An 18,385-nucleotide genomic window follows, 5' to 3' on the forward strand; every position below is an offset into this window, starting at 1 on the left:
GCCCAAACATCCTGACTGAACTGACTGAACTTGTCTTAGCCAAATACACAGGTTTTTCTCCTTCGGGTCCTAAATTGAGTGACTGAACTGCATCATTATTGAATACAAAATGGTCCAACAAATTTTTCATTCATAAGAAATATACTTGGTATTGGAGATACCAAGATAAAACTGTTGTCTCTTACCTGAGGCCTTGGACCAGAGACCTCCATTTTGTGCATTTTATTTCAAAGTGAAACTGAGCTTGAGTCTCTGTCCTTTGTCCTCACATAAGGGGCCTTCAATCATTTGTGACCGTGGCATTGTATTTTAACTATCAACCCAGACATGTTATCTGGGGCCCCGGGGAGCTTCAGATACTGAGAAAAATGAATGACTGCTACTGGTTTAAGCTGCCAGAGGGCTCTTTAAAACATGCCGATCTGACCATGTCACACCCTGCTTTCAATCATCCTGGGCTCCTTGCAGTCTCCGGAAGCTTCTTGTCCCCTCAGTACACCATGCTGCTTCTCACCTCCATGCCTTTACCCACGCCGCCCCACCTGCTCAGATTGCCCTTCTGCTTCTCCACCTGGCTAACTCATCCTTCAAGACTCCGCTCAGGGGACAGCTCCGGAAGCCTTTCCCGCACCACGCAGGCTGGGTAAGATGCGCCCTGTGTGTGTCTTCATCATAGAACTGACCACATGTATTGTGTCATTGCTCATGTGTGTGTCCCGCCACTGGACCGTCTTCCCCCAGGGCAGGGGCCAGATCCTTCCGTTCATCGTTTTAGCCCTGGTTTCTGGCCCCGCGCCTACCACACAGAATGTCTTCTAACGTGTCTGTTGAATGAATAACGAGTGAGCGAATGAGTGACGACTTTCACCATCTGCCTTCGTGTTCACCCCGCTGCCTCCACAAGGCTTTATTCTGCCTAGGAACTGGCTCTGCGCACGTGAAAGGGGTGGTTTTGAGAGCACTCACGGCCGATATCAGAACATAGAGCAGTCACTGGCGGGTTTTATAGCGGTCGGCCTGCCTCTGTACTTTATGTACTCACTTTGTCCAAACAGCCTTGATTTCAAAAAACCACAGACTCTTGGTGAGAGGGTAATCTTAGGAGGTTGGCTGATCCCAGCCCCTGCCCAGTGCGGAGCTCCTAACTCCACAATGGCAGAGACGCATCCCTCTAGGGACATGTCTTAGGAAGCAGGCCTGGGAGTTAGAGCCAACAGGCCTGGTTTTAAATGCAAGCTCTACTGTTTACTAGCTTTGTGACCTTGGCTGAGTGTCTTCATTTCTTTGAACCTCAAAGAGGTAACAGTCATACAAGTATCCATCACTATCTAAATCTATTTGGTTCTCAAATTCAGAAAGTAGGTGTTTGGTCAGAAGGGACACAGTGTTATCTGAACCTGTTTGGTTCCAGAGTTTGGGAGAGCAGGTGGTAGGAGTTCTGATAGCAGGGGATACCCTGTTTCCCCGAAAATAAGACCTAGCCAGACCATCAGCTCTAATGCATCTTTTGGAGCAAAAATTAATTTAAGACCCAGTCTTATATTATGTTAGATAAGACCCGGTCTTATATTATAGTAAAATAAAACCGGGTTTTATATTAATTTTTGCTCCAAAAGATGCATTAGAGCTGATGGTCTGGCTAGGTCTTATTTTCGGTGAAACAGGGTACCTGTTTCTGATTCACAGGACTGTTATGATGGCCCAGCGAGGATGCATGCGAAAGGCTTCAGTGGACTATAAAGTGTAATGTCTTTGTCAATAGTTCATTTAAGGGTACTTGTGCTACGACCACTTCCCCGTTACTTACCACCCTTGGGCCCAATAGTGTGGTAGCTGGAGCTACTTGTGGGAACCACACTCGCTGAGAGAAAATCCATCTAGTGTGGCTCCTGTTGCCCTGTCCCCTCCCTTCTCCCTTCCCCTGGCCCCTCCTCTCTGAGCACCTATAAATCACGCCATACAGATTCCATTTCTGCAATTACACGTTCATTTTCATTGATCCCCTCTGGACATGTGAAGCCAGTTTTGATTAATTGCTCAAGATCCCATCCTTTGCTTTAGGTGGGGTGCAGGGAAAGGACAGAAATGGATTTGCAAGCTCCCAGGAGCACAGAGCTAGACAAGAACTGAGCCATTAGGTCTGGCTGCCTTAGCCCAGCACTTTACATTTTATAAAGGATCATTAGCAGAATTATCAGAGTCTTGGCAGCCCATTGAGACAATCAGTTATGCCCTTGACTTTGCCTTCTTGGTGTTAAAACAACCAAGGATGCTTTTTAAAATATTTATTATACAAGTGAGAATTTACTTAATTCTTCTAAGCAGGTTATATCTAGAAAAGGTATTTAACAGTAAAAAGGACAACAGCGACAACACAGAGAAGCAAACATAACCGTCTAGCCACCTCCTGCAGCCATTTCCCTGTACTTCAGGAGAACATGTCTGCCTGCAGGAAACCTGGACTAGTGGAGAAAAATCTGAACTAGGAATCTGCTGCAGGTCTTTGGTTCTATTTCCGTAAAATGCAGGTTGGCACAGCCTAGGGGGAGGCCTTGAACATTTATTTGACCTTTACACACCTGTTCTCCTTTAATCCTCCCAATAGGGCCAGAGCGTCTGTAGATACCATCCCCATTTACAGATAAAGAAATCAAGACTCGGTGATTAAATAACAAAGTCACACAACTTGTAAGCGGTGAGCCAGGATTTGAACCCAAGTTTGGGTGACTAAAACTCATCTTTTGTTCAGTACTTGGGACCACCCCTGGGATCTCTATTGTAAAGATGTGCATCCTCGTGAAACAGCAATCTCTTCATCCTGTCCCTTCCTTACTCTGAAACCTAAGTACTCCTGTTGCCTACGGAAAATGAGTCAGATGAAGGTCACAGATGCTGAGCTGGATTAGCACAGTTACCACCGCCTTCCCACTCCCCCACCCCCACCCCTGCCCAGAATTAAGCCTTGTGGTGGCAGCATTTTTCCTAGCTGTGGTCCTAGCTGTTCTTCCTGTATGAATGAGCCACATTTTGTGGATTCTTTGTGTGGCCCCAGACCGGTGAACCGACTGGCAGCCATACAGGTAGGGCTTACAGGTGTGCGTATAGATGGGTACTCTCAGAACAGGATGCTGCTGCTTTCCGGGCCTGTCTTCTCTACCAGGGTCTGCTGACTAGCACGGGGTAAACCTGGCGGGATGGGGAATCCTTGTGTAGTAAATGCAGGAAGGGACAGGGGGAGGGGGACCGGTTGTTGGAGGTACAATTGAGAGCTCAGAGCTGGGGACCTGCAGAGGTCAATGGCGCCAGCCTCCTGTACTCGGCAGATCCAGAGTTATCTTAGGTCAGACCTAGTTCAGACATCTGCAGACCAATTTGGAATCTGTAGTTGAAGTCACACCCATGAGGGGTATTGTTGTAGAGAGGAAAGAGCTTGACTGCAAGTCTGTCATCCTCGGTTACAGTCTTGACACGGCCGCTCACTCCCTACGTGACCTTAGGAAACTTACTTCCCTTTCTGAGCCTCATTTCCACCCCTGTCAGGAATATGGGCTTGTGGGTGACCCCTGTCTGCCTGGCTGACAGGGCTGCTGTGAGAGAATACAACGTGCCACGTTGTATGTAAATTCTTCTTGGAAAACCAGAAGGAGAAGTTACAGTTTAGGAGGACAGAAAGGGAGCTCAGTGAGTTAGAAATTGGAAATCGTTTGTGTGTCATTTAAATGTGGTTTTTAGAATTTGCTCTTGTGCGAATTCCTTTGGAAACTTCCCATTTAGGATAGAGGTCTCTCAGTATGTGCCAGCCCCAGGCCAGAGCTCTCTGCTTCTCCACTGTACTCAATCACCTGGCACATAGTAGGCACTTATTAAATGTCTGTGGAAGAGAAGAGGGGAGAGGGAGAGAGAGGGGAAAAGAGTGAGGAAGGGAGGGAAAGAGTGAGGAAAGAGAGATGAAGCAGACGTGGTCTCTTCCCTCAAAGAGCCCCCACTCATCTGATCGGCTGCTGTGAGGGGAACACTGGAGGAGGACTTGACCCCTGGAGGTGGGGGGTCAGAGTGGTTTCTGAGGGAGTGACCCTAGAACGCATTTTCAGTCACCGAGGAGGGGGTGACTAAGGCAGATGGGGACAGGTGGTGTTGGCAGTGACAGTGACGTGCCTGAGAGAAAGCTAAAGTAGCCAAGAACTACCTCGATGGAGGTACAGACCCCAGGGCAGAGGTGGTGTGTCCTATTTGGTAACCACGCCTCCATATCACTTTCAGTTCTGGGGTCACACTTTCCAAAGGATGGGAAGCCAACTGAGGTGTGTTGTGAGGAGAGTAGTCAGGACAGCGAGGGCTCTGGAAGCCAAACGTCTGAGCTGTTGTGGGCCATGTGTTGCCCAAAGAAGCCAGGAATAAGAACATAATTGCTGCCCCCTTCAAATATCATCAAATATCTGCAAGGCTATCCTGGGGCAGGCAGCGTGGCATTCTCTGAAAGGGTGGCCCCAGAGCACAAACCCCGACTGGGGCAGGCATGGGAAGCGGTGGAATTGACAGAAATACAGATTTCTGCTCAGAGTCTAACCAGTAGGCCACCAAGAGGTGGGTTGCCTCACTGGGTGTGTGCCCTACCCTGGGACAATGTGGGCAGTGACTGGGGCCAGCTGACAGGGAGATAGCAGCAGACGTTCAAGAGACCCAATGACCCTCAGGTCTGTCCTTTCAGCCCTGGATGCTTTCACTTGGCTCTGTGAAGTGTGATTTCATAGAACAGAGAGAGAGGACTTCTCCAGCGAGTGATGTCTTTGCCCCTGAAGGGCCCTTGGGACCCTAGTTAAAGTGACACAGGCTGATGAAGGCTTAGGGCCAGGGCTGGTGGTGGTGCAGACACACTGGTAGCTTTACAGTGTCCGTGGTCTGTCTCCTGCTCCACACGAGGCGGGAATGGGGGCAGGGGTGGCCCTCAGGTCAGGGCCCCAGTCTCATTCACTGCTATGCCCCCAGCACAGGACCTAACACAGACTTTGTCCAGTGAATGGATAAAAGAGAAAGAATATAGAGAAAAAGCCACCTACCAGCCATTTGTGACTCCCACAAATGTCTGCCAGGTACTACTATGAGCCAGACACTAGATACTAACAATGAAGAGATGAAAAAAACACAACCCACAGCCTAGTGGGAGAGACAGGTAATTACCCAGCATCCTGATAACTGCTACAATAGAGGCTGCCGTGGAGTCCTGTAGGGGAGAAGGTGGCACGAGAGCTGTTGTTTTAAGAACGCCTCGTTTCCCGCAGATTCTTCGTAAGAATAATGAGCCTTTCAAAGATGGTTTCCTTGGCACTGCCCCTCGGGTAGCTGTGTTTCCCATAACTACGTTGGGAGCTTTGTTTGTGTCTGGGAAATGTGAGACCTGCACAGGGCCCGTGAGGGCGGCAGGAGGGGAACAAAGCCATGAAACTGCCTTGTCCCTCCACCCACCTCCTGCCATAGCCCCTGAGGTACAGTAGGCCTGGGCCCTGGCTCAGACCCTCCTGCCCATCTTTGCTTCCAGTGAGTGTGCTCTATCCCTTCTACCACCCATTGAGATGGTGAGAGGCCTGTGCTTTAGCCCTGGACCTGCTGTCTGTTAGCTGTGTGGCTATGGGAAAGTGGCTTGCCCGCTGCACCTAGTTGCCTATCTGTAGCGTGACACAATTAGACCAGATCCCTAAGTCCTCTTAGGAACTAATGTTTACTAAATATCACCCACATTCCAGGGGTCACGCCATGAGTGTTCTCATAAAAATAGCCTCCCTGGAAGGTGGGCCCTGTGATCCCCAGTTTATAGATTAAGAAAACTGAGGCCCAGAGCCTGGCACGCCCATGATAACATCCCACAGCTAGGAAGGAGTTGGGTCAGAATTCAAACCCAGCTCTTCTGGCCTCGAGTCCAGTCAGTGTACTTTCTCCTCCAGCAGGCTGCCCCTTACATTACGAGAAATGATCTATGTTAGAACACCTAGCATCGAGGCTGGTACGTGGTTATTGCTCAGGCAATATGAGTTTCTTTCTTCCTCAGTGCTTTTCCAAGCTGTGGAGGCAGGGATTCAAGCACAGGGTCCACAGGTCCCTGATTTCTGAACAGGGTCCTATGACAGGAGCATGGCCCCAGCTCTCGGCCACTTTGATGGTCCATCAGGAGACAGTCTGAGAAGGAAAAAATTACATGGTAGATTATGGAATTAGAATTGGGTGCAAGGGCAGGAATCAGTGGGAGGGAAGGAAGCCCTGTCTGCAGAAAGTGTGGGGCAAGGCCCAATAATCCTGCTTCCAGACTCTGATAAAGCATGGACCCAAAGTCAATGTGTGTGTACCCAAGAGGCATTGCCTGTCTCCATGGAAACAGGATAAAGGGCAGAAAACCAAGTTCCTAAGACTCAGGATGTCTCATGTGAACTTGGAGCACTGCATTTTACAAATAGGACAGAGCCTGGCACAGAAAAGTCTCTCATTTTATGATTCATTCGACAAGTACATACCGTGTTTCTCCAAAAATAAGACCTAGCCGGACAATCAGCTCTAATGTGTCTTTTGGAGCAAAAATTAATATAAGACCCGGTCTTATATTATATTATGTTAGATAAGGCCCGGTCTTATAGTAAAATAAGACCGGGTCTTATAATAATTTTTGCTCCAAAAGACGCATTAGAGCTGATTGACCAGCTAGGTCTTATTTTCAAGGAAACACAGTAGTCAGGGCCTTCCCTGGGTCAGGTACTATTTTAGGTACAATGATATGCAAATATGACACGGCCCTGCCTTCTGAATGCTTCAGTCTAGTAGGGTAAACATTAATCCAAAAGAATGCAAGCAATTCGCTATGAGAAGGGGTAGGAAAGGGAGGGCCAGAGACCAGGAGAGCCTGTAGCAGGGGACAGCTTTCCTGGAAAAGTACTCCAGGGAGCTAAGCGATGGAAGGTGAGTAGGCATGAACCAGGGGAAGAGGGAGCAAGAGAATGTTTCAGGAGGAGATAACAGCACGCGCGAAGATGGAAAGGAGCAGGGCAGACCGAGGAACAGACCAAAGTCCTGGGAGGCTGCGGCACAAGGAGACAGGAAGATGGTGGGAGCCGGCTGGTCAGCCAGGTGGGGCCGTGTAACAGGATGTACTTTTTCTTCTGAGCGCCAAGCAAAGCCACGGCAGAGTTGCAAGCAGGGGAAGAGATTTGCTGTTTTGAAAGATAATTCTGATTTCTATATGAAGAATGGACTGGAGGAGGAGCAGGGAATACCAGTTAGCAGGCTGTGACAGCGGTCCACAGAGATGGTGTCACAGCTGGTGGGGAGGAGGGAGGGAGGGAGGAAGGAAGAGAAGTGGGGATATTCAAGAGATACATGTTAGGAGATGGAACAGATGGTTCTTGACAGACTGGGTGAAGGTTTTGAGGGAGAGGGAGGTCTCAAGGATGACCCTGGGGTTCTGGCTGGGGCCATGGGCTAGATGGTGCCATCTAGGTTTCAGCAACAATAATTTCTAAATCTACATTTGACCTTATTTGTTCCAGGTGCTGTGCGGGGCACTGGCGTGCAGGCCAGGAGGGTGGCCCCTGCCTTCAGGGAGCTCACAGTCTAATGGGGGAGACCTGCCACGTAATGGGGGTCTCTAGAAATGTGGGAGAGACGATCAAATGATGCTGCAAGGGAGATACAGACAAAACTAATGTGGAGAGATGCATGCAGAAGGACCTAGTGAGGAGGTGGGATCTGAGCCGAGCCATCGGGGACAGGCAGGGGAAAACGGGGGCAATCCAGGAGGAGACACAAAGAAACAAAACATGGGGAGTTTATAAAACAGCATGGGGTGGCCAGAGGACAGCGCGAGGAGGGTGAGGCCACATGCCCTACCTTCCTCCAGGGCTGCCAGGAGGGTCCAGTGTGTGAGCATTTAGAAAATTGTTACTACAGTTATTACAGTCGTGGACTTATTCACGTGACGTACCCAACCACTCTGCAAATATCAAGCGTTATGATTTCAGATCCCTGCCTGACAGGATCATCCGCTTCTCTGTTGTGAGAATCCCTGACATTTGCGTTGTTATCCTCATTGTACCGGTGGGGAAACTGAGGTCTACTGTAGTTGAATAATTGCCCGAGATCTTGCAGGCAATAAGCAACACAGAAACTGAGACAAACCCAGCAGGTCGTTTTAGTTTCCAAGAGGGTACACAGGCTGGGAGGAGAAGGGCTCTGTGTCATATGCTGTCTTGAGAAGATGTGTGTCTGGCTCAGGGCACCAGGTTTGGTTGTGCAGGTTGGGTGACGCCCAAGGATAGCTGGCCTGTGGGCTGAGTGGAGTTGAATGCAGCCCATCTCCACTCACTAACCGTGCGCCCAGCTTTCCCTGCCCTCCCACCCCGGTGGCACGGCTCTGTCTCTTTCACACAGAGGGCACTCTGAGTGCTGCTCTGCCAGCCTTACTGGGAGTGGTGGGGCAGCCTTACTAGCAGTGCTGGGACACTGGCAGCGCACATGGAACCGAGCGATGGCCAGTCAGTGTCAATGAGAGTCTTATGTGCCCTTGAGGGCAGTTTTGTTCATAGGAAAACCAACTGAGGCTGCTGTGGTTTTAAAAATGAATGCTTAGTTGATAAAAGTAACAAATTTAAAAATTTAGTCAATTTTAACAGTTTCTTTGAAGGGGGATTTTATAACTTAATTCAGTTCTCTTAAATAATTTAAATGATGAATAAGTTAAAATGAAATAAACTAAGCTTAAAAATATGAAAACTATTTGGTTGTCATAAACGTTCCATCATTGTTTACAAAATGTATAGAATTATCTTATATCTTTCCATTTAAAATCACAAGTATAAATTAATTATTCCATTACAGATTTTATATTGGAATCACAAATCTAATCTGTTACATATTCTAATATGCCAAATTATTTTAAACATTACAAATACTTTCAAACTAAATCTACACCAATTTTTCCTAAACTTAAAATCAAAAAAGACAATATGGTAGATTTATCATTGCTTTCTTTTTTAATTTGTTTTATTTTATTTATTTAAGTCTGTTGTTTTCCCAGGACCCATCAGCTCCAAGTCAAGTAGTTGTTTCAATCTAGTTGTGGAGGGCGCAGCTGACAGTGGCCCATGTGGGGATCGAACTGGCAACCTTGTTGTTAAGAGAACCGTGCTCTAACCAACTGAGATACCTGGCTGCCCCTAATTTGTCATTTCTAATCTTAATTCTAAACCTTCCCATGACTAAAGACGCTTACTTACTCGCTAAGGAAACAAGTTTCTAACCAAAGCAATGTAAGTTTATATATCCAAGCAAATTTGGGGTTAGTTTACCACTGGCTAAGAGTGCTCATTAAACAGAAATTTGGGGCATAGCATGGGAGCCAGTGCTGCAAACACCCAGGGAAATATATTTAGCAACTCACACTGTGGGGCTGGCCTTCTTTTTAATCTCCATGACAGCAGGGGACGCTGAGTCCCTAACCTTCCGGTGCAATAACCCCTGAGATCAAGTTAAGCCCGGGTCACCGTTTTTGTCTCCTGCCTCAGCTTCGTCACCCCTTCAGGATGACCCCACCCAGGAGGTTCACAACCTGACAGACTCATCCAATCAATGTCCTGCTTGATTCTATTCTGAATCAGGTTTTTACTTTTCCTCTCTGGCCAGCCACCATGATTAGAGGTATTTTAATGCCATCCTGGGGTTCTGTAGGCTTCTGGTGGCTTTGCCTGGCTCTCTCCCCAAATGCTAAGCTCATACTGATAGCAGCCAGCGGTGTCCATCTGGCCAGGGCAGCTGTGCTGTGTGTGGTGCTGAGCCCGTGAGCTGCCCTGACTTCTCTCTGTCCACTGTGATGTTTAGAGACATCAGGAGGGACTGGACGGGCAGGCTGCCTGTGCCACCAGGTGCTCTGTTGAGAGACAGCAGTGCCCTGGTAGCTCGAGATGCTAGACACAGTACAAAGTGTCTGGATCAGGATGATATGTCAGAGCAAAAGATGTCCACATACATGTCATTTTACTTCTAAGTAAAAAGAAAAATAAGTACAGTATTTCATAGTAATATCTTGGTACAGGTGCTCTATGTACAAGATCTCTAATCATAAATTTGAGGAAAGATCATTACACCTAATGAAATAGATGACAAACTTGAGGCCCCAAAAGATGAAACCATAATGAGTTAAGAAAGCGTTACTAAGTAGAGGTCTTATTGTACCAGCTTTACTAAGCAGGTAAGGCATAGTCCTGAAAGCCAATAGGAACTGTTAAAATGCTGACATGGTTTTAAGCTTAAAGACTGGCCCCAAAGAGTGGTCACAAAGTGTGAAAGAGTAATAATAGCTAACCTGTACTGAGCACCTACTAAGTGCCTGGCGCTGTAGGGGAAAGAAACCAGGCACCAGGAGGGGAAAGACGCAACTAGAGGCCGTGCACTCCCTCTCACTGGCGCTTTCTGGACCTCAGTTTCTTCCTCTGACAAGGGTGACACAACCCTCCCTGCATCCTTCATAGGGTTGCTGGGTTGCGGAAATGAGCTTTGAACCAAAGTGATTTGAAAAGTGGAATGTGTTATAGGTATGCATGAGCTTGTGACACTGGCTGAATGGCCACTCCTGAGTGGTGACTTTCAGCTTGGCCTGCAAGGAAGGAGTGTGCACTCTAAACTACACTGGCGGGGTCTGAATGTGGCAATGTTTGCCCTTGGTGTCAGGGATGTCACCTGCTCTCTACGACGTGGGTGGGCCAAGGGATGGGGCAGGTATTTGCAGTGAAGCAGACGGAGCAGCCTGTGAGGATTCTGAAGAGAGGCTTAGATCCTGGGCTGCAGGGAAATCAGCCCCAGAGACTTGGAGTAAGTGTGGGCACAGGCCCAGGTAGAGTAGAGGGAGCCAGAAGTGGAGATGGAGCGAGGGGAGCAGGGCCTGTTCGCCGCCTGAATGGGAACTCCCAGCCAGTCAGCTGCCAAAGGTGGCGGTGGTAGCGGTGGCACGGGCAACAATGAGACGCATTGTCATAGAGAATTGAAAAGCAAGACTAAAACCAATTAAACGCTGTCTGCTTATTATTACTACCACATGCTGGTTGTTTTAAACAATGTCAGTGATAAAATACTTTTCTGCTTGCAAGGAATGGGGAGAAGAGGGACATTCCCACTGCTTCTTTCTTGGCATGCCATGGAGCCCTTGCCCCATCCCACAGCCAACCCTTAACACGTGGGTCTGGGAGAAGGAGCCTGGGAAAGCCCTGTGGACAAAGAGCACCCTGGCCTGTAGGGCCATCTGAGTGGACAGCTAAGAGGGGCTCCCAGGATGGACCCAGCTATCCCACAGGAAGGAAGAGCAGCCTGGGTGGAGTGGGGGGTAGACGGACGGCAGGACGCTGAGCCCTGTTACAGCACTGCTGTTTTCACATGGGCGCCACCCTCTGTGCTATGTGCAGGTTATAATCAATTGGCAAGCATGCTGAGTGACTGATTCCTGAGCCTGCCCACATCCCACCCCTCGTTCTGCACTAAGAATATGGAAATCAGAGTCTCCTCCTGGCTCTCCAGCAAGAGCTACCCTGCCCAGGCTCCACAGGCACTCTGTGTCCTACCCTTTCCCTGGCCTGAGCTCTGGCCCTCTCAGTGACCACCTCTCTCTCCTCTGCAGGAGCCAGGTTGAACCCATCAGTGACTCACGTAAGAATCGAGGTCCTGTAGCCACAGAGCCAGATAAGGATCAAGGTCCCGTGGGCCCGGGGCCTCTAAAAGATCAAGGACTTGTGATCCAAGAGCCTCCGAAGGATCAAGCTCCTGTGGTCTCAGGGCCTCTGAAGGATCTAGGTCCCATGGTCCCCGCACCAGTGAAGGATCAAGGTCATGTGGCCCCTGAATCTTTAAAGAAAGAAGGTTCTGTGATCTCAGCACCAGTCAAGAGCCAAAGTTCCTTGTTCCCGATGCCTCCAAAGAGTCAAAGTCCTGTGGATCCAGCAAGAGTTACGGATCAAGGTTCCATGGTACCAGAGCCTCCGAAGGATCAAGGTCCCACAGTCCCAGCACCTGTCAGGGATCAAGGTCCCATGGTCCCAGAGCATCTGAAGCCGCAAAGTGCCACGGTGACAGCACCAATAAAGAAAGAAGGTCCTGTGTTGCCTGAGCCCATAAAGAATCAAGGTGTGGTTGTCCCAGAGCCAGGCAAGGATCAAAGTGGAGTGGTCCCAGTGCTTCTGAAGGGTCGTGATTCTGTGGTTGCTGCACCTGCAAAGGACCAAGGTCCTGTGGTTCCAGCACTAACCAAGGACCGAGGCCCCATGGTCCCTGAGCCTCCAAAGAATCAAGGTCCTGTCGTCCCCGAGCCTGTGAAGAATCCAGTTCCTATAATCCCCATGCCTCTGAAAGATCGAGACCCTCTGGTGCCACCACCGGCAAAGGACCAAGGTCCTGTGGTCCCTGAACCTCTGAAGATTCAAGGTCCCAAGGGCCCTCAGCTGCCTACCGTCTCACCTCCACCCCCAGTCATGATCCCAACTGTCCCCCATGCAGAATATATTGAGAGTCCCCCCTGACACCACCCCTTGACACACCAAGGAAAGAGCTGGCAGTGAAAGTGCTCCCTCCCCGGGGTAGCGAAGACTCACATTTAATATGCATGAAACATGTGCTGTATAGTCTTGCTGGAATCTAATAAAACTGATCCCTCTGGCTCAGCAGTGTCTCTCGCTGGCTCCATTTGAGTGTGTGTGTGTGTGTGTGTGTGTGTGTGTGTGTGTGTGTGTGATGCACATTTGAAAGTGCGCATGCAGGAGCTGCATCACCCATCTGGGCCAGAGGAGTCAGAAATCCCCAACTCCTGTAAGTTGTCAGCAAGAGATGGGAGGGGGCGGGAGATGCTAGGAGATGGAGGACAGGACACACCTGTGTTTCTCCTTTATTCTCACACTCCTACACTTCACTTCTGACACCAGATGTGTGGGGTTTCCCACACATCAAGCAATTATCCAACACAAGCTGGGTGCCTCACAATTTGACTCAATTCTGACACTACCTACCTGGAGACAACGTCAGTTCCTACAGGTTAAGAGAGTCCCACAAGACTGTCCCCTGCCCCCTCCACTTCAGATGCCAACGGCAAGTCCCAGGTTGTCTGTCACTTGTACTTCTGACCGGCTATAAATCTGGGGTTCCTACAATCCCCTACTTGGGCTCAAAAATTTTCTAGAATGGCTCACAGAAACACGTTTATTGACTTATAAAAGGATAAAGGATACAGACGAACATCCAGATGGAAGAGGTAGGTAGGGTAAGATATGGGGGAAGGGGCACCCAGCTTCCAGGCCCTTTCCTGGCATGACACACTCCCAGTACCTCCAGCAACCTTGAAAGCTCTCCAAACCCCAAACTGTTGGGATTTTTATGGAGGCTTTATCACACAGACATAATCAATCATTAACTCATCCTCTTCCTAGAGGATGGGGAGGTGGGGCTTAAAGATCCAAGCTTCTAATCACGGTTTCATCTTTCTGGTGACTAGTACTCATCCTGAAGCTACCCAGGAGGCCAGCAAGAGTCACCTCCTTAAAACAAAAGACACTCACCCAGGAAATTACAAGGGTTTTAGGAACTCTGTGCCAGGAACTGGTGGCAGAGACCTATACATATATTTTCTATTATTTTCCAGGTAAGGTCCCATGAAAGCCTTGGAACTGGTACCAAATCACAGCAGGCTGAGCCCTTGGGTGGGTCAGAACTGGAGCCTGCAGAGGAAACAGGAGCAGGGACCCAGCTGGCCCAAGGTAATTCTGGGAGACCGTTGTTTGCCCAGCACTCAGTCCTAAAGCTCATCCAGATGTGGTGCTTCTTGAGCAAACCACGCCTCTGATCAGAAGCGCCCCAGGACACTCAGGAGGACAGAGCCTAACACCTGCTGCTCCTCACTCAGTATCCAGGACAGCTCAGCCAGGGCTGCTAAAACAATGCCTCACGTCCCCCACTCATGCATGCACACAGCAGACTTTCCTTAGCACCCACTTGGTGTCTCACTCAGTGCTGGCATTGAGGTCACTGTGATTAAAAAAAAAAAAAAAAAAAAAATCCCAGTCTTACGACAAGGAAAGGAGAGCCTAGGACAACAAAAGGCCTGGTTTGAGAAGACAGTGAAGAGAGAATGCCTGGTGGGGGCAGCCAGGAAGGCTTCTCAGAGAAAGTGGCCATGGAGTTCAGATACCCCAGGCAGGGGATAAAGGGGCACGGTGGGTGTGGCTGGAGAGCCTGGCTAAGCATCCCTGGGAGTCCTTGAATGAAAGGAACCTGATTCGCGTGAAGGTTTGATCAAGGGGTGTAGGTCTCTGGGGCAGAAAACTGGGATCAGGCAGGGATGGCCAGTTTTCTGAATCTCAGGACATCAGGAAGGGAGTGGGGGTCAGTCCTGTGGGCTGTGTATTGCTGGCAGGCGGGAAAAATGGGGGCTGCCAGTGGGGCTGAAGCTCTGATGTGGTCAGAGATGGGTCCTGTGAGGATCCCACTGTCTGGGCCGCAATGGCCTCCCCTTTAAAACCCAGAGTCCTCAGGGACCTAAGGGTGTGTGTCATGCGGGGTCTCTGGTCCTGCTCCCTGCACAAGAACGCAGGATATGGTGAGGCCAAAAAGGAACACCCACAGAGCCATAGATAGGGGAGTCATGCCACTATATGCTCGCTGGCAGCTGGGTTGGAGACACAGGAGGCAGGAGCCACACGATCCGCAATCCACCGTCTACCTCTCCGCCAACAAACCAACCCTCTAGTGTAGCCACGGCAGTTATATCAGTGGCCAATGGCTAACTGGTTACAGCTGATGGCCAACTAGTCAGAGCTGAAGGCTATCTACTACCTGAGCCAGCACCTTTCCACATGAGGCTGAGAACCTGGAAACTGCTCTAGGGCTCTGTCCCACAGGATGGGAGGAGCTCCACCTGTTTCCTTCCACCAAAGCCAGCTCCCAAGAAACACTCCCACCCCTTTAAGAGCTTTATGATCTGTTATGGACACTAACTCCATTTAAAGGTCTTTTTTAAAAGAGCTCCTTTTAAAGGAACTCGGCTCGGTTCTTACAGAGAAATCACCACAGGAAGTACTGATGACTTCCAAATTTTTCTGAGCAACCGGCCCCAGGCCTATCTCCTCACCCCTTTCCCAACAGCACCAGGATGTTCTGCTCCCAGAAGCCACCTCTACACACACACACACACACACACACACAGAGGATTTTTCCTGGCCCAACACAGAGCTTGCTGCCATGAGTTCTAATGGTCAGAGCCCTACCAAAAAAAAAAAAAAAAAGGCCACACTGAGACTAAAGAAGTGTTGTGTATGGACACCTCCCTCCTTTCAGTTCTCCCTCTGAGCCACACACCCAGGCCCATGACACACACATTGCCATGGGCCAGGCAGATGATGGTTCCATCTCTGAGATGTGTAACATCCAGGGGCAGAGGTCCAGGAGGCGACCACCTACCAGGGTTCGACCTCTGAAGAGAGCTGCCTGGAATAGGATCCAGGAGTCAGCTGCCTTTGGGGGGTGGGGAGCGGTCACTGAAGCCCCACACTGAGCTCCCCCAGGGACAGTGTCAGAATGGAAAGAGGTGGGCCCAGCCCAAAGCTCTGGATACTTTTAAGAGGTAGGAAGAGAAGTGCACAAAGGAAGCTGAGAAGGGCTGGCCCTACGCTGTAAGGAGAAACCAGGGTCTGTGGTACCAGAAGTGAGTCAATAAGGAGAGTGAGGCCCAGTAACAAAAGCTGAGAGTACAGATGAGGTGGCTGTGGAACATGGCAGTGCCCGCCACATCAATTTTCTTACTTGTCAAACAGTCCAATTAGAGGAGATCCTGAAGCAGAAAACCTCTAGCTCAGGGGTGAGCTGCTGGCAGCCGTCCCACTCACATCACATCCAGCTCTCCACTGCATAGAAAGAAGGCCCAGTGGGGAGGTGATGGCCAAGACCTCTCTCCTGGGCAGGGGCGCAGAACGGTGGGAAATGAGCTAGACTCTCTTAGCCCATCCCAGATGCACACTTCATTCAGGCCCTGGTTCTTTCCGGCTGCAGCCATTTCCCGGCCCTCCCCAGCATCCATCATCTCCATCCCTCCCTCTCCTCCTCCCTTCCCTCAGAAGCCTTGGGAGTGCCCAGATAAAGTACCCTGACCACCATGGCCAGCGACTCCGCCTTTACAGACACAGCTGGCCTGTGGGAGACGAGAGGAAGCCGAGAAGGGGTGGGGAAGAGGCGGGGCGGGTGGGAACTCTGCAAGAGGAGTCCTCCACTCCTGGCCCAGGGCCAAACCCTGGTGGGTCAGCATCTGAGCCCAGATCCATGACTGGGATCCCGAAGATGCCCAGATTCCACCCAAGAGCCGCCGAACCAGGTCTGGGTTCCCGCTCCTACAGCCAGGTTTCGACCCTGTCCCCCCACAGCCCAGCCCGCGGCCGTCTGCCCACTCACACACCGCCAAGCCCCGTAGCTCACCCCCTGCCAGGTTGCAGCGCTGTGGGCACCGGGCAGTTTCCCCAGGCCTGGGCCGGGTTCCTCTGCCACTGCAGCCTAGCCCGGTGGGGCCTCAGGACGCGGGGTTGAGCGGTCAGAGGGACGCGTGGGGTTGGCGAGTGTGCGAAAGAAGCCTTGGAGCCAGCAGGTGCGGACCATGCCCTCCGCCCACCCGCCCTGGGAGGGGCTGGCGCCACCTGGAGGCTGGCCTTGGATACCCCCCGCGAGGAGCTGGGCCGCGGATTCGCGGGAGCCTCTGGTGGCTGATGTAGGGAAGAGCCGCGATTTTACACATTTTTCACTTCGGGATCCTCTGCCTTAGCACTTGCAGAGAGCTGATATGGCTGTGCCAACTAACAGCCCGGCCCTGACTTACCTTCCTCCGCCACCTGCCCTGCCACTCTCCACACCAAGCAACTCTACCCTTCACCACACGGTGGGAGCACAGACCTCTCACCACCCTCCCCTGCGCCCAGATGGAGTCAAGTGGCCTCAGGGCCTTTTTTGTCATCTGGGTGGCCCCCACATTCAGGCCTGGCTTCTCGCACTGCCAGCTCCCACCTGGTGGTGGAGTTGTTGCAGCTTTAACTTTGAGCCCTGGGGTCAGGATTCTAGTCTAGTCTCTGTCCGTTTCTGAGCTGCCTCTGTATGATTAGGAAGACGTCCCACCTTACTGGGCTATTGTGGGCATTAAGTGGGCTGACATAGTACAAGCAAGTTTATTATTAGAATCTGGCCAGTTCCTCTCCTGCCCTTCCTGCGGAGTGTGGAGGAAGAACAATTATACAACTGAGTAGGAGCATTTCCCGGGGCCTCAGGCAGGTCATTTAACCTCTCTCAGCCTCCGTTATCCCGTCTGTAAAACAGGGATAATCTCTACCTAGCCAAACTGTTAGAAGGCCGAGATGAAATTATAATCAAGTGACTGACATGGTGTTTAGCACATAGAAGCAAAACACAAAGGTAGTACCAGCTGAATTATTCAAATCATTATTCTGATCGAGAAATGCCTCTTTACCCTTCAAGGCAACCTCCTCCTGGGAGCCTTCCTTGTACTCCCCATGGCAGTCACGGCTTCCATCTCTGGACTCCCACAGCCCTGGCGCTCTTCCAGCACAGCCTTTTCCCTTATTTACTCAGCAAATATGTGTTTAATGCCTTATATGTGTATCATGTTGAATCTAGGTGCAGGATGAATAAGACATAGTTCCTATTCTCCTAACAGTGGGGGGCAGTGAATGTGTCAATAGGTGGATAATTTCATAGCACTAAGGAGTCAGTAAAATGAGAAAACAGAAAAGCAGGTGGGGGAGGAGCTGCTTATAATGGGTAGTCAGGAAGGGCTCATTAAGCTTTCTGGATGACAAAAAGCAGCCTTGCAAAGATCTAGAAGAACCACTTGCCAGGGAGAAAGAATAGCAATGCAAAGGCCCTGAGGCAGGAGAATGCATGTGGCATGCCTGGGAGCAGAACAATCCAGGGGACTAGAGCACAGTGAGTACTAAACACACCTGTCACTGTCCCTAAGTCGCCACCTCTAGATGAAGCCCCATGAGGGCACTGACCTAATTTATTGGGTCCACAGCACAGGACAGACCTAGAGCTCTGAAAAGTGGTGTTAAAATTCTGTTGCAGTAATAAATGGGAGTGAATCAGCTGGCCTTTCTGCAGCCCCTTTCATATCTTAGAGGACTCCAACTGGGTCGCCCAGCCAGGCCGGGGCTCCTTCCCTGGACCAACAACCTCCAGGGCAGAGCTGCTGAGATGAGGAAGCCAGAGAGGTGCCCAGAGACAGGAAGTGACCTGTCCAAGGTCACACAGCCAGCAAGCAGCAGAGATGGGCGAAGAATCCTTTTTCCTCTGCCTCCCCAGCCATGTGGGTCTTCTGTCCTGT

General features: G+C 50.4%; 1 protein-coding gene across 1 annotated transcript in view; it reads left to right on the forward strand.

The window, feature by feature from the left end:
- MAP6 (microtubule associated protein 6) overlaps positions 1–12,680 on the forward strand; it is a 71,814-nt gene extending 59,134 nt beyond the window's left edge. The window contains exon 4 of the mRNA XM_019726450.3: positions 11,645–12,680. Coding sequence (XP_019582009.3) covers positions 11,645–12,539 — 895 coding nt within the window. The 3' untranslated portion in view covers positions 12,540–12,680. The remainder of the gene's footprint in view (positions 1–11,644) is intronic.
- Positions 12,681–18,385: the final 5,705 nt, after the last annotated feature.

The sequence above is a fragment of the Rhinolophus sinicus genome, chromosome 14, assembly GCF_057876585.1.
Source record: "Rhinolophus sinicus isolate RSI-liver-muscle chromosome 14, RSI-T2T, whole genome shotgun sequence".
NCBI classification, from domain to species: Eukaryota; Metazoa; Chordata; class Mammalia; order Chiroptera; family Rhinolophidae; genus Rhinolophus; species Rhinolophus sinicus.